Genomic DNA, 16,808 nt, shown 5'->3' with positions numbered 1-16,808 from the left:
ATATACTAATTCTATGACCAGTTCAATTGGCTTCTAAAAGAAAAAAAATGTCAAAATTCACAAAAACATTAGCTTTGAAATAAATTGGGGCTATAGAGTATCTTATAAAATCTAGCATCCTATACCATGCTTTAAAATGTTTACTAGTATATGGTAATGAAATTAATGCATGACAGATGTATGGCTTCAGAAACACTTTCAAGAAAAAAAGTAACACTTAGCAAATGATGTATATATACTAATATACTATGTTATTTTACACTGTGTTATATATGCCAGGATATTTCTTGTCTGTGTGGAATAAAAGGGGGAAAAAAAAACTCTACCAAAACAAGAAGATAATGTGCCCATAAGGTTTCCAGAGAAAAAAGATTGGTAAGTTGAAAATTATTTTTTTTTCATAAAAACAGTAAGAATAAAAGAAGCAAATTATATTCCTGACAAGTTCATCAAAAGAAAAACCTAATGAAAGAGAACAGAGACGGAAAAGGAACTAAGGCAGCAAGAATAGAACCTTGCAGATTTGCCATTTTATTCCTTAAAAAGCTTCTATCAGTAAAGTGTAAATGCAGTTCTAGGACACAAACATATCTGTAGTTTGCATTCGATGCAAGAAAGAAATTCATCAATGAACGAGCACCTCTCTGGGTGATGAACAGAGTGCTTTCTCCGCTCTCTAGCGTTCTGTGCATTACCTAAATGCCTCACATAAAGACTACTCTTACAGTTGGCAGGACTAACTCCATCCTAAACGAAGCTAGGCATCCCACTCAGGATTGAAAATACACAGCAGGAAAGGATCCCAGTGACATTCCTTCCAGCACAAAATATGTGGCAAACTGTCCCCTTGAGGAAGAGGAGTTATCTGCTGTCATGTGACACGTTTCGAGATACCGATTTCACTGTGGACCCTTCTACCCCAGGGTTCTGCACTCTCTTTTTTACAACCCAAGCTAATCTGTTTGGGCCTCTGGGGGCGTAGGATTCCTCTGGCTCTCAGGTTCTGAAAGGACTCTCATGTGCAAACCTCACCTGATGGCTGTCATGGAGCATTGCCCCTCACACACCCACCGCTCCCTCGGCCCTCCCGCACATGCGTTCCAGGATTCGATGGATGCTGGGGAAACTGGGTCTGTCCGCAGGCAGCTTGCTCCAACACAGGCGCATTAGATTGTACAGCTCCAGTGGACAGTTCTCAGGGCAGGAGAGGATGTTGCCATCTCGTACATAGTAAATGACCTCCTCGTGGGCCATCCCATAGTAGGGCTGCAGGCCATAGGAGAAGATCTCCCAGAGCACCACACCGTAGGCCCACACATCAGACTCTGTGGTGTAGCGGTTGTAGAAAATGGACTCGGGTGGCATCCAGCGGATAGGGATGGCATCGTTTTCATTAGCTTTGTAATAGTCAGCTGAGTAGATGTTCCTGGAGAGGCCAAAGTCTGCAATTTTCACCACCATGTTCTCACCTACCAGACAGTTCCTGGTGGCTAAATCCCGGTGGACAAACTTGCGCTCGGAGAGGTAGGCCATGCCGGCTGCTACCTGCCGGGCTATGCAGAGCTGCTCTGCGCAGGAGAGCGGTGGGGGTCCCGGGCTGGAGATCTGCGCCCTCGACAAGTCGCGGTGGCTGAGGCTGCACATCGAGTGTGGGGACATGCTGCGGAGGAACTCATTGAGGTCCCCGTAGGCCATGTATTCAAAGAGCAGGCATAGAGGCTTCCCCACCGCACACACGCCTGGAACCAGAAAGCATACGTGGTTACACTGGGTCTCTGGAATCCCAAAGCAAAGAGTTCTACTCCAAAAGCCATCCACCAGACCAGAAAAGATGGGGCCCTACCTGTGGACAGCATCATAGTCAGACCCTAACCTCACCAAGCAGCCTCATTGCTTTGCTTAAACGTTTAGTGCCCGACTCCTGACTCTTCCAGTCTCACTCACCTGCCATCGCATTCAATACACATTATTTTTATTGGCGATGTCCCCACCCTGACTGTATTTTAGCACTCTGAAAGAAGAACTATGTATTCCTCTTTAAATTCTCCTATCTGGCAGAACAGCTGCTGCTGGGTTCAGTGTGGTGAGTAACTTGTGGATAGATATTTGCCTGAGTGTGTGGCATAACTGCTCTGTGTATCTGGTTACTTCTCTGAAAATGGTCAAAAGATGTCCCAAGTTTGGGAAGAATAACAAAAATAACTCAGCATTTTTAGGAGAAGTATTAAAGTGACTATAATAAAGTATTTTGATAATTGATTTTTATCATTGATCTTTACAAAGAAAAATGTCAACATAGAGCTTTACATTTAATAACATAAGGGCATCTTAAACTCATGATATATGCAAGAAGGAAATGTGAATTTGTATGATTACTTCAGATTGGCATAATTCCACATCTCAATAAAAATAGATTACCAGATCTTGGGGAGGTGGTTCAGTGGCTAAAGCACTTGCTAGGACCAGAGGTGGTGACAAGATTATTTCTGAAAGCTCGTTGGCCAGCTATACCCTGCCTCACACAAGGTGGAAGGAGAGGGCCAACAGCCAAGTTTGTCCTCTGACCTCCATATATGCACCATGGCATGCATATACCTGTAATCACACACATGAACACATGCATACACACAAAAAAATAGATTATCAGATTTATTATATGTTTTCAGGCAAAAATTAGAAGCCTTTGGAAAAAAGAGAAATAAGAAATATTGGCATCTTGGCTTATTTATTTTTCAGTTAGCTTTTTAATCCCAAGGACTTTAGCAAATGACCTATTTGTATGTGTTCAAGAGAAAATTAAATGTTACAGTTAAAAATTCCTTCTTTTGTATTCCTCTGGATCATATTTAGGTAACCTTGATTTCCCTGTATTATCAACTGACTTTATCATTATTATCCTTATTGAACTGATTTACAATAAATTCTTATAGTAGAAAACACTATAGCAATAAACTTTTCTGAGAAATAATCTTTTTTTTTAAGACAGGTTTGCATGTAGCTCAGACTTGCTTCAAACTTGCTATATAACAAAATTTGAGCACCCAAACCTCCTGTCTAATTAAACCATGCCTCATTAAAAGTAGTTTTGAAGTGATCTTTAGTGATCTCCTTGATACAAAAGTTTTATACAGAAGATTTCTACCTTATGATGGTTATGACAATTATATATTAATGTATTTACACATAATGTTTAATTATGTATCTAGTTGCATATCTTTACAAGCTCAAAATACTTTGTTTATTATAATAACTCTGACCTAATTCTGAGTTAGAACTTCAAAGCGGAATGAAGTTCTTGAAAGAAGGACTGATTTCACGTTTTGCTCTCACCCTGCTGTGGTGGTTTGAATTAAATGTCCCTCATAAAGTCATAACTTCATATGTTCTGAAGGCTTGGTCCCAGCTGATGTTAATTTGGGAATTGGAAACTTGCTGGAGAAAGTCTGTTGTTGAGGGTAGACTTTGGGGTGTTATTGCCAGCTCTCCCTTGCTAGAGCTTGGCTCACTCTCCTGCTGCTGTTCCCCACCCGCTGTGGCAGAGGTGATGTGGAGCTGCTACTCATGCCATGTTTCTCCTGTCATCATGGAGCTTCCCTCAAGACTGTAAACCAAAACAAATCCTTGCCTCCCATGAGCTGATTTTGGTTGGGTGCTTTGTGCCAGCAATGTGAAGGTAATTACAAATACTACTCATGGATCACTATTATTTCAATATATATGGATGGGTGGGAGATTTAAAAATAGGTATAATAAAATCTCATGCTATTCCAAGCCATTTATTTGAAACTTAAGGGTGACATCCTCAACAAATCATCTCTTCTCTTTGTTCTCTGACAATTATTGTTCACCTGTCAGCATATCAGGTAATAGCTTATGATTTATAATGCCTGTTCTTATTTTGAAATTGTGTATCTCTGAATTTATTCCCATGTATTCCAATTGGTAACTATGAAACCACTATGCACTTACAAATTTAATCAATTTTCAGAAGACAAATATGTTGGACAAGTACTTGGTATTCTGAAATAAAGCAGATTTATTCTAGGGGACATAAATATTATAGATTTTTCCAATGCACCTTCTACTGTTGTCATCTCTTTAAACGATATTGCCTTCTAAGGAACTGTGAGCATGACAAATAGAACTGCATATGTGAATACTGTTTATGTATACTGGAATAAAAACCAGACCTTGTGTTTATGCGATGTTCAAATGGGATTCAGATATGGCATTTAGCAAATGGTAACATAAGTCTTAGTTGTTTTGGGGCAATAAAAATGAGAGAAACTGAGTAGTGATGTATAAACATGCCACCACAGTAATCACACACTTGCAAATTGCACATAGTTTACATTTGACTCCATCCCAGGAATTCAGGACACTGTAAAATTGCAAACACATATATGAATGCAGAATCAACATTTTATGGAACAATAAAATTCATGTTATAGCAAGAATGTACCATAGTCATTACAGATCATTGTCAAAGGCTTTCAAGTGACACAAAATAAGAGTACTCTCTCTTTAGTACCTATTTGGAACTCTATTGCTCCGATAATGTGAAAAAAGGGGATAAGGTCAATGTTAGGAGGTATATGGTATACTCCCTTGTGTATTGTCAACTCTTTCTGAGCTCTACCTCACAATGTTTGCACAAATGTTTAAGACATAAACTCAGAAACAAAATAACTACTTTAAAATTTTTGCTCAGTATGTTTTTTAATATTTTATTTTTATTTATTTATTTGAGAAAGAGAGAGAGAGAGAATGGGTATGCCAGCAGTTCCAGCAACTGCAAAAAAACTCCATATGCATGTGCAACCTTGTGCATCTGGCTTACGTGGGTTGTGGGGAATTGAACCTGGGTCCTTTGACTTTGCAGGCAAATGCCTTAACCACTAAGCCATCTCTCCAGCCCTCAGTAAGGTGTTATGAAAGCTGAGGATGCAGTGGCCATATACTATGCAAGCAATACACAATTGATATCTGAAAGTTATGAGAAAAAGTAGGGTAGATATTTTGATTTTTTTTTTGAGTAATCAAAATATCAGGTAGTGCATAAGATTGCCCAAGACCAGGTGTATGGAGGAAGAGTGTAGAGTGAGAGGGTGAGGAGGAGTCCTAGGGAACATTGAATTTTTTAAAAAATATTTTTTGTTCATTTTTTATTTATTTATTTGAGAGTGACAGACACAGAGAGAAAGACAGATAGAGGGAGAGAGAGAGAATGGGCATGCCAGGGCTTCCAGCCACTGTAAACGAACTCCAGACGCATGCGCCTCCTTGTGCATCTGGCTAACGTGGGACCTGGGGAACCGAGCCTCGAACCGGGGTCCTTAGGCTTCACAGGCAAGTGCTTAACCGCTAAGCCATCTCTCCAGCCCAGGAACATTGAATTTTGGGGTGGGGTAGGGATAAGACAGTGGAAGAGGAGCTCTTGAATATGACCAAGACTGGAAATTTTAAAATCAAAGTCACTGTAGGGACCCTGCACTTGACCTACTTACTATATATGACATATTTTCACTGTTTCAAAATTCTTCCTCTTATGCTTAGGACTCCACAATTTCTCAGTCTATATCATTGGTTGGTCCTTTTCAGTATGTTTTTTATGTTCCTGTCTTTTTCCCTCTTTAAATCTTTGAATGCTCCAGAGCTTAGTCTTTGAACTCTTCTCTTTTCTGGCTTTCTTTCTCCTTATGAGGCATCTTATTTAGTCTCATGGCTTTAAGCATTCTGCATACTGTAGTGGCCTTGGATCATAACCAAACTAGGCCATGCTTTCTGAACTCTCCACCTCCCCATCTACCTGCCTGTTTACTTCATCTAGATGTTGAGTGCCATCTCTCAAACAGACCTGTCTTACAATGAATTCTCACTCTCTGTACCAATAAAAATCCTCCTCCTCCTGAGTATCCCTAAATCCAGCTGGTGGCTTCTTCCTTCTTTCATCTGTGAAGCCTAAACACCTTTGTCTCCTCCTTGTCTCTTTCCTTTATGACATTGCTCACATTTGGTCATATTTACACACACGCACACACATATATATCTTATCTATGTATGTATGTATGTATGTATGTATGTATGTATGTATGTATGTATGTATTTATCTATCTATCTATCATCTATCTATCTATCTATCTAATCTATTTATACAGAAAGAGACTTTGATATATGAACATACAGTAACTTGATCATGGTCCCACACCTTTGTGCTTTTTTGGCCTCCTCTCCCTTGCCCCTATCCCCTGAAGACCCTCTGCTTTCAAGGTAGTCCTTCTTCTATTTTTGTCTCCTTCTTTTTGTCCTCCTCTGCCCACCATGTCAAAATGTTGATAGGCTCAAAACAGTGCCAGTATTGTGAAGGTATTAATAACCACTGTGGGGTCATGAATGTCCCAGATAGTTCAGTGCCCCAAAGAATGCCCATACACCCTCTTATATTCTTTCTACCCTGTCTTCTGCAATTTTATCAATTGCTTTCCACTTTATTCTTTTGGACAGAGTCTCTCAGTATACCTAGAGCTCACCAATTTGGCTAAACTAGCTCATTCAAGCCCAAGAAATACTTATCTCTGTATTTTCAGTGCTGGGATTACAAGTCCATGCCACCATCCAGCACTTGCCTGGGTGCTGGGGATCTAAACTCTGGTCATTACACTCGTACAGAAAGCAAGATGCCACTGAGTTCTCTCCCAAGCCCCCAATATTTTCTTTGAAAACCTTATCCAGCCATCCTCTTCGCCTTTCCTTTTCTTCAAGCACAGTCTGTATGTTGTTGCTCTGCCCTTTCCCAAGCTGTCCACACTGGTATTCTCCTGCTGTGGCCAGGTCTTTATATGAATGCTGCATATTTGTTAAAGTCACTTAAAATTTTAATCCACATTCCAAACTCATATTCCAAATTACATATTCAGCTTTAATTTTTTAAAAGTGTTCAGGTATAATATAATCTATATTCATGCATTTACTTTTATTATCTGTCTACCCAAAACAATGTAAGCTCCATGAGAGAAGGAAGGGGTTTTTGAAAGTTTTGTTCATTGTTGAGTAATCATACAAATTATTTGTTTAATATTTATTGTGTTTGTCAATGTGTGAATAAATGGAAACACAATAATGAGGTAAAAAATGGCTTAAGTCACTGCCCTGGTGATGTTCTTCTTCAGGAAGAGACAAGTGAAAATAATATATGATGAGGAATTCATAAATTCTGTTATGGAGAAGTAAACCTAATGGCATAGTCTTTATATGGGGACACTTAAAATGTTTTTGTAAGCAATGAAGAGGCAGAAAAGAGAGAGAATAAACGGTGATGAAATTAAAAGGGTGGCTGTGAGGCACTGGATCCATCAGGCTGGGAGAAGCTGCATCTTGGGAAGCAGGTGAACAAGACCTCATGAAGGAATAGACACATCTCACTGATCAAAACGTGACACCAAAGCATGGAGGATATAGGTAAAAGATAAAGGAAGAAATACTTGGAAGCCTCTCCTCTGTTTTCTGATTAACAATTCTTCACTCTGTTGCCATACCTAAGAGTTTCACAATGTTAGGGTTGTCAAATTCTGCCATGAGGGCTGCCTCCCTCTGAAAGTCCGCCTGCATATCGGCCGAGGCCTCCTCTTTGAGCATCTTCACCGCCACCATAGTGAATGGTTCATAGGGAAGTAAGCCCGGAGCCCTGAGAGACAAATTCATTGAAAAAGAAACCAAATATCATAAAGATGATGCTAACCCCTATTATATTATCACATACAAATGCCCCACTTATGCACATGGCCTGCTCAGAGCCACAGTTATTCTTGATATAGATCTTGTGAAAAATACATTGTCAATTAGAGGAATTCTATAGTGTACAGACCTACTGGGCCTATCATTACTATTGTAATACCACAATATTTAGTTAGAATCAATATTTTCTGAAGGCAGGGACCATGACTTACTTGTCTTTATATCCCCCACATAGCCTAACAGGGTGCTTTTTTAGATTTTGGTTCTTAGTAAGTGTTTTGATGAGGCATATCATCCTTTAATATAACCTTATAACAAAGCCACTCTATGTGGAAGTAGGGTTGTGACTTGCTCAAGGTTACCTGTGACATTTGATGATTAAAATCATATACATCCTGTGGTCTTTCTGCATGACTATTGGACTCAATCCATGTAAAGGGGGTTCGACTCCATTTCACACAAAGGCAAAAAAAAAAAAAAAAAAACAAGCTAAAACTGGCTTTAGTATTTATACTCATTATTGAACTCATTGTTTTATAAATATCTACAATTTATCTTTTTCTGTTTTGTTATCCTATGACTGCCTACTTAGAGCTTACATATGTCAATGCCTGAGTTCTTAAATTAAAATACTAGTTCAAAGTGACATTTAAATGAAGTGGAGAATATGTCAGTAGAAAAGTGGAAGAGGAGTAAATTTGGTGATTTACTGAAAACAATGTAATAAATTATATATTAAAATGTATGGAAAATTATATTCTAGAAGTGAAATATGATTTAATTATTAATAATTTATAGTAATTTATATATAGGAGATACATTTAGGGCTGGAGGCATGGCTTAGTGGCTAAGGCGTTTGCCTGCAAAACCAGAGGACCCAGGTCTGATTCCCCAGGAGCCACGTTAGCCAGATGCATAATGGGGCGCATGAATCTGGAGTTTGTTTGCAGTGTCTGGAGGCCCTGATGCCCCCTTTCTCTCTCTCTTTCTCTCTGTCTCCTCTCTCTTTCTCCCTCTTTCTCTGTCAAGTAAATAAATAAATAAAAATAAAATATTAAAACATAAGATACATTTAGGTTTCCTATACTTCATTTAAATGTAGTATAATATATTCTGTTCTTGTATGCTCGTATTTTCTAGAAAAAAGGTAAAATTACTACAATTTAAAGTATAGCATGCAATAAAGATAAGGTTGTAATGTATATAATTTAGCTAATTTGATAATAATTACTATAACCACTTGATATACATGAGGTTTATGATTTGGTAACTTTTCAACCATAACAAATTTCAGTATATTTTTGCTATAATTAACTTTACCTTGCTTGAAACACTCTTCCAAATGCTCCCTCTCCAATGTCTCTGACATATTCAATGTTATTCCTTGGGTACTCCAGGCTGAGCAACTTGGGATTCAGAAGGAGCGGCATCCTCTGGTACATGGGGTTCGGATGAAGCCTGTCTAAGAGGAGCTCAGAGGGCAGTGTGGTAAGGGTTACTGCTGCTGACTCTCTGAAAGACAGACCGGGTCAGCAAGAGTCAGCTTTCATCTCTGCACTGAGACTTAGATCCTGAGATAATGCACTTAGAAGCACATAAATCAGGGACTGGTAAGTTGTCTCAGTGTTCAAAAGCACTTGCTTGCAAAGCCTGCTGGCCAGGGTTCAATTCCCTTGCATCCAAGCAAAGCCAGATGTAAAGTTCTCAAGGCAGGAGAATCTAAAGTTTGCAATTCATCCATTTGTTTTCAATGACAGGAGACCTTGTTTCAAAGATGATGGAGTCTTTACAGACCCCGACAAAGGTGTTCTCTCAGCTTTACACATGTGCCTTTATACACGCACACCCATTAAATTATTTTTTTTAAAGCAGTACATAAAGAATATTATATGAAGGCAGCCACAGGCTCCTGAGTTTGAGATCAATGACACACATTTTCTCAGAAATTTTGTCACTATTCACATTGACAACAGCAATGGAATTGGGAATTGGCAGAGATGACAGAACACAGGAATAGCCATTCTCTTCTAAATTATTGTTTAAATTCTATCCATGCTGGAAATGTGACTTTAGGACATGTGGGCATATGCCAAAAAAAAAACACTGAAAAATTTTAAAGATCGTGATAAGGGTGCCTAAATTTACAGCCTTGGTTTGGATATCATTAAGACATTACTGATATTTATTCCCCTTTCCTCTCCCAATTCCATCTTAAGCAAATGGGCTTCGAAGCACTCCTTTGTGTGACTAGCGTCATCTAGAATGTCACCTTTTCTTGTTTTTCCATTCTTTTCTTCTTCGGCAGCAGTACAGAGTAGCGATGGTCAGAAGCGCAAAGACTGCAAAGCTGGACATGATGGAGATGAGCACGGTCATGGAATATGCGGGAGAGACGGCCAAGGAAGAGGAGGAAGAAGGCAAATTCGGAATGTCCACACTTGGTTTTGAGGATGTTATTGATGGGAATGCTGGAAAGTAAATAATACTTGTTGTCACTCGCTCTTAAACATTGAAGAAGAAATATTTAGTCACTCAAGCAACAAGTAATTTAAGTTTAATATCAAACATAGGTTTATGTACTGGATTGTCCCTGGTTATATGTCCACAAAGACCAAAGGAAAGAAACCAATGAGATTCATTTGCAAAGAAATCTAGCTTATTGAGTCATAGGGTTTCAAGATGAGGAATGGTGAACAAACATCCTTTTCCAATAGCCATATAGATCCTGTGTTAATGCCCTTTAGGCTGTATCATATTGTCAATGGTGGACAATGCCCATGGACATGATTAGAGAAAAGCATTAGATAAAATATTCCCATTTAATGAGACTTAGGTTAAGACAGTCAGATCTGAGTTTTTATATGTGTGTACATTATATGTTTATAAGCAATAACATTATGGAAGATAAAAATGAAAACTACTTGGTCATAAATGAGCAGAAGCTAAATAACCCAAAACCCGAACTCTTGTCAAGCCCACTTCAAAAGGTACTGTGATTTAAAAATATGTAATATCCAGTATTATTCTGGAAACCAAGGAATATCATCATCATTCAACTCTGCTCACAGAATGCAAGTCTATATTACATGTACTAAACCAAGTTCATTACTTACACTTTGTATCTTCTTAAAAGACTGAGTAAAGACAAAAACATGGACACAGAGTAGTTTAGATAGTTTATTTATTTATTTATTAAGAGACAGAAAGAGGGAGGGGGGAATGCCAGGGCCTCCATTCACTACAAATGAACTCCAGATGCATGCGCCCCTTGTGCATCTGGATTACATGGGTCCTGGAGAATCAAACCAGGGTGCTTTGGTTTTGCAGGCAAGTGCCTTAACTGATAAGTCACCTCTCCAGCCCTGACACAGAGTATTTTAACCACACAATTAATAAGAAGGTTTTTTTCAGATAAAAATGAACTTCCTACTTTAAAAAGTAGAATAAACCCTCTTTTAAAATAATTGGGAGGGCTGGAGAGATGGGTTAGCAATTGAGGTGTTTGCCTGGCAACCAAAGGACCCAGGTTAGTTCCCCAGGACCCACATAAGCCAGATGCACCAGGTGGCCATGCATGTAGAATTTGTTTACAGTGCTGAATGCCTTGGCACACCCACTCTCTTTCCTTCTATCTACCTCTTTCTTTTTCTGTCTATTTAAAATAAATAAAATAAAAAATATTGTAAAATATTTGGAAATACTGACGGACATGATCTACTTAAAGCTACTAATATAAATCTAAATAAATTTCCAAAGCAGAAATTATACAGCTCTATTCTCTGGACCCAAAACATTTAAGAATAGACAAAATAAAATCCAACAGCAATACTGAAAATCAGAAAAGTCTATCTATAACTTTTTGATTAAAAAATTAAGAGTTCCAGCTGTGGTGATGCATGCCTTTAAACCCAACAATGGGAAGGTTGAGGTAAGAGGATTGATGTGAGTTTGAGGTCAGCTTGAGACTATACAGTGAATTCCAGGTCAGCCTAGACTAAATCAAGATCCCACCTCAAAAAAAAAAAAAAAAAAAGAAGGTAAGAATAGTCCTGGCAGCAAATTAGAAAAGTATATTAACAGTATATAAAATTTGGTCAAAGCTATACACTTATTGAAAAACATAGTCTTATCTCCTTCCATTAGGCATAATGGAAGAGAACAAATAGAAAACTTTTTGTTTAAGACTTTGGACAAAAAACAATAGCTGGGACTGGAGGGATGGCTTAGCAGTTAAGGTGTTTGCCTGCAAAGCCAAAGGACCCAGTTTGGTTCCCCAGGTCCCATGTTAGCCAGATGCAAAAAGTAGCACATGTGTCTGGAGTGTGTTTGCAGTGGCTGGAGGCCTTGGCGTGCCCACTCTCCCTCTCTCTCTTTTCCCCTCTTTCTCTCTGTCAAATAAATAAATAAAAATAAAATATTAAGAAAACAATAACTACAGAAACAAAAGGAAGTAGAAGATAATATAAGGGCCATAAGCAAGCTGAAGTTACAAAGTTAGAACTCACATATGACAAGTGATAGAATTCGAAACAGATCATCAGTCTTATAAATATTTATGACATGGATTAATCAATGGAAATTTAATTTTGATAAGAAAAGGACACAAACATAGAAAATAAGAATACATGTTATTGTAACAGATTCAAAAGATCAATAAAACCCTAAATAATATACAATTATAATATTACATTTTTAAATCTTATGGAAGGTGATAGAAATACATCAGTTATCAAATTTGAAGAATAAAAATGTGAATATAGCCATAAGCAGGAAATTAGTTTTAAAAATAATTCTAGTATTATAATTACATTTTTAGGTCTTGGAAGGGATGGATTTTCCATATTTTACAATACATTCCATTAAGACAAAAGAGCCTTTCAAATTCTTTGAGGAAATTATTTATAATATCACAACTTGGCAGTACTAGCGTAAAAGAAAGTGGTATACATAAATTATACATCATCTATTCAGGATACCTTCAACAATTAGCAGTTGGCTTTCAATATAGAAAAGAATAATTTCATATATGGGAATAGATTAATATAAAACACTACACAGTCAAAATAAAATTTCCTCTGTTGTTTTTGGGGGAGGGTGGGGGGTTGAGGTAGGGTCTCACTCTAGCTCAAGTGACCTGAAATTCACTATGTAGTCTCAGGATGGCCTCACACAGTGATCCTCCTACTTCTGCCTCCCTTGTGCTGGGATTAAAGTCATGTGCCACCATGCCCGGCCAAAATGAACTTTCTATTGCAACAGGAGCCTAAAGCCATTTATAAAGGACATTTTAAAAAGTGATGGTTACAAGATGTACTCATATGTGACTTCTTCATCTTCACTAGAAACATCTGACCACAATTCACTGAACAGACAAAATCCTTTACTTCAGCAGGTGCCCAACGCTATTTGAAGCCCAACACTTATGAAAGCAGAGGTTACAAGGGTGGTCTCTATGACTTCCTAGTCTAGTGAACTCAGTAACCAGCCCTGACTGCCAAAGCCTCAGAAGAACTGTAAGAAATCAATTTCTGTTTCATATAAGCCATGCACTCTACTGTATTTTGCTACAGTTTTCTAAACAGACCGACACAGAGGTGTATCTGTAGTGGAGGTGGGTACAGGATTAACATTGTAGAGTAAAATCAGGGTGGGGAGATGATACTCTACAAAAAAGAAACAGTGTATACAGAATCAAGCTATTGTGCTTTCCCAAAAGTGTACCCAATAGTTTCAGTGTTAGAATTGGTGGTTTCTACAGACTCAGGTCATGAAAGGCCTGACATGCCACTCTTGGTCATATGACCTTTCCCTGCAGCAGCTGCATAAAACCACTGGTGAGTTTTAAGCATTAGCGTCATTGGTCAGCTTTGTGCATTAGAAAGATATCTCAGCTGCAACCTTGACTTCTGCAGTATCAATTGCAAACTAGAAGATAGAAGAATGAAATCACATCTATAAACTACTGAGAGCAAAGAAATGTCCCTCAATATTTCTATATCCAGGTAATATACTATAATACATATTTCAACTATGCAGGTGAATGAAATCTATTAGGTGATATTCACAACCTCAAAGGATCACTAAAGATCTTTTCTTAGATTATGTATGAGCTTGTCCTAACTAAAGGAGATCTCAAAATGAAGAATCAAAAGTAGAAATAATACATATATATATGGGTGTGAGTGTCTAATAGTGAAAGGACTGGTAGTTTCATTTATTCTCTAAGTGAGAATTAAGAGAGAATCATTCTACAAACAGAAATTGAATTATGGTGGGAGAAATAAAGGACAAGATAAAAATGTTCTGAGGCTCTCATTGGAGATTACTAAAGTTCTATAGTAGGGACAGGAAGAAATTAGGAATCTGTAGAAAGACTTGGTAATTGGCTTTTTTTGAAGAGTGTAAACATAATAACTAATAAAAATATGGAAAAGAAGAAGCTGCAAAAGCTAGTAATATTGAGGATAAAATCAAGTATATGAATTGGCACATAAAATATAAGATTAGACTAAATTCTTCAAATAAAAGAGAATAACTGTCTCCAATACTTTTGAAGGCTACCCTATAGAAAATAGATCAAAGGAATAGAGCAAAAATCATTTGTTGGTGCTTATAGATGACCAGAGTGGCTAAAATGTTCTAGTAATCAATGTATTGAATTCAAGTTGGGGAAAGGAAATGCCATTAGAGACACTCTAGAGAAGATTTGTTCATTGTCGGACAGTTTAGGTTAAATAACTATTGAAGTCATGTCTAACTCAATGTTTCTATAGTTTTATAACTTTACTACCATTACCGCAAAGTTACCCAAAAAGAATTTCAAGAGATTAAACAATTTGTAAACTATAACACACATACACACACATCTTTATGATTTAATTTATGGACAAATAGTAGCTAATCATTATAGAAATATGAATTTAGGACACAAACAAATTCATCTAAATGTTGACAAGAAGATTGCAAAGTTGTCTGGGTAATTTAAAATTGTAAACATTTTTGTCAACTGCTCAATCTTAAGAATTATAATTTGCATTATACCGTAAAATGTGGCTGGCATCACTTCCAGAATGAACTAGTTGAACAATCAGGTATTTTGTTTCATGTGAAGTTTTGAAAATAACACAAAAAGACAGGATTGAGGGCATCAGGCTTAATAGTAAAGAAGTGAGGCTCTGAAGACAGTTGGAATCAGATTTGAGTTTGAATACTGACTCACTCTTACACTAGATGGCTCACTTCTAGAAAATTTTTAAATCTGTTCCTCACATTAACTGGTATGTAGAATGGAGCACATTCATGATAACTAACTGCATATTAGACTGCCAGGCATTTCAAGAGAGATAGAGCTATTATGCCAATCTGTCTTCCTGGCATTGGAATTCTAGGTATATGAAGGGAGTCAGTAAAGGTGGAAGGGAAGAAATAACTGGAGAGGGGCAGATCACCATACCACAATAAGACACAACACACTTCTTTTCCATAGGAACTTTGAAGCTAAAGACACCCTCACTGCTAGGTGTATCCGTAAAGTATGTGAAATCCCACAGGAGAGACAAATGTTGTGCTTAGAAGATGAATAATGTAAATATGACCAAGGCATGATGTGCTCCAAAAGATATTTCACTTCCACAAAAGAAGTTTCTAAGAAAAGCAGAATGCTAAAGTTCTAGTTACTTTGTTCGGACAGGAGAGAATAACACAAAGATGAACAGTGATTTATAAAATTCTGCAATTTGCCTCTCAAAGTGAAATGATAATCACTTTTGGAGTTTACTAAGAAGTCAAAAAATGCTACCAGAAATATTTGAGGGTATAACATAGTCCCCTATGGTATTGATCACTGTGTCTAATGTGGGTATTTTTTCCTCAGTTTCTAACTTATTAGAAAAGATGAAACTGGGGTTGGAGTGATAGCTTAGTGGCTAAGGTGCTTCCCTGCGAAGCCTAAGGACTCCAGATCCCAAGTAAGCCAGACACACAAGGTGATGTAAGTGCAAGGTTGCATATACACACTAGGTGGCGCCCACATCTGGAGTTTGATATTAGTGGCTGAGCCCCTGGTGTGCCAATTCTCTCCCTTTCTCTCTCTCTCTCTCTCTCTCTAAATAAAAGAAGGTAAAACCAAATTCTCTAATACTACTTAATTTTTTAAAAATTTTATTCTTTCATATATTTAACAGAGGGAAAGAGGCAAATACTCACAGAGAGAGAGATTGGGTGCACCAGAGCCTGCAGACACTGCAAACAAACTCCAGATGCATGCGCCCCCTTGTGCATCTGGCTTATGTGGGTCCTGGGGAATCGAACCAAGGTCCTTTGGCTTTGCAGGCAACCGCCTTAACCACTAAGCCATCTCTCCAAGTCCTCTAATGCTACTTCCATTTAACTCAGAGATCATAGATATACCCAACCATCTGTTTAGAGAAAATTACCCATTTATGACATTTCAAGATCATTTTTTACATGTATCAAACATTTCATGAAACTTCTCTAGGGCTATAAACATCCTCCTTAGTATGTTACATTCATGAACTCATAGAGGATGCAATCTCCTACACAAGACTGCTCCTGTCAATATTTCAATCTCATCAATATTTCATCACAAATGAGGGAGAGACTCATGAGATCTGACACTTCCTAGAGTAACTAATGGCAACTGAAGATTGCCAAGAGTAGGGGGCCAAGTCCTTCAGTGCTGTGGCTACTGGTCAGTAAAGAACCTCCCACCCATGTTCATGCAAGAGACCATAATTTAACTCGGGGGTGAGGAGCAAGGCATAAAAGATGAAAGTAAGAGGAGGACTAAATGAGAAGAAGGGCTTTGCTGGGAGGGGGGAGGATAGGAGAAGATAATTGGTAGGGGGCGACTAAGATCAAAATGTAGGATATTATATACATCTATGAAAGTATCAACAAAACTGTTTTCTAAAGAATAGGAAATAAACGTTGCTATATTTTGTTGCCCAGAATTTCTTCATAAACATTGTAGAGGGTAGAAGGATGGTTTTTAAAGTTTCCCATTGCTGGGACACAACACCCAACTAGAAAAAGCTTATGGAAAAAAAAAAAAA

At 37.9% G+C, this 16,808-nt stretch overlaps 1 protein-coding gene across 7 annotated transcripts in view; it reads right to left on the bottom strand.

The window, feature by feature from the left end:
- Window positions 1-1,059: 1,059 nt before the first annotated feature.
- Window positions 1,060-16,808, bottom strand: part of Musk (muscle associated receptor tyrosine kinase) — a 112,448-nt gene continuing 96,699 nt past the window's right edge. For all 7 annotated transcript variants that reach the window (XM_004656999.2, XM_004656998.2, XM_004657000.2 and 4 more), the window contains 4 exons: window positions 10,004-10,202; window positions 9,055-9,246; window positions 7,536-7,684; window positions 1,060-1,739 (listed from right to left, as the gene is read on the bottom strand). In XM_004656999.2, the coding sequence (XP_004657056.2) occupies window positions 1,060-1,739; window positions 7,536-7,684; window positions 9,055-9,246; window positions 10,004-10,202 (1,220 nt within the window). The remainder of the gene's footprint in view (window positions 1,740-7,535; window positions 7,685-9,054; window positions 9,247-10,003; window positions 10,203-16,808) is intronic.

Source organism: Jaculus jaculus, chromosome 1 (genome assembly GCF_020740685.1).
Source record: "Jaculus jaculus isolate mJacJac1 chromosome 1, mJacJac1.mat.Y.cur, whole genome shotgun sequence".
In the NCBI taxonomy this organism is placed as follows: domain Eukaryota; kingdom Metazoa; phylum Chordata; class Mammalia; order Rodentia; family Dipodidae; genus Jaculus; species Jaculus jaculus.
The sequence above is the reverse complement of the archived record's forward strand: the minus strand, read 5'-3'. Positions and strand labels throughout refer to the sequence as shown.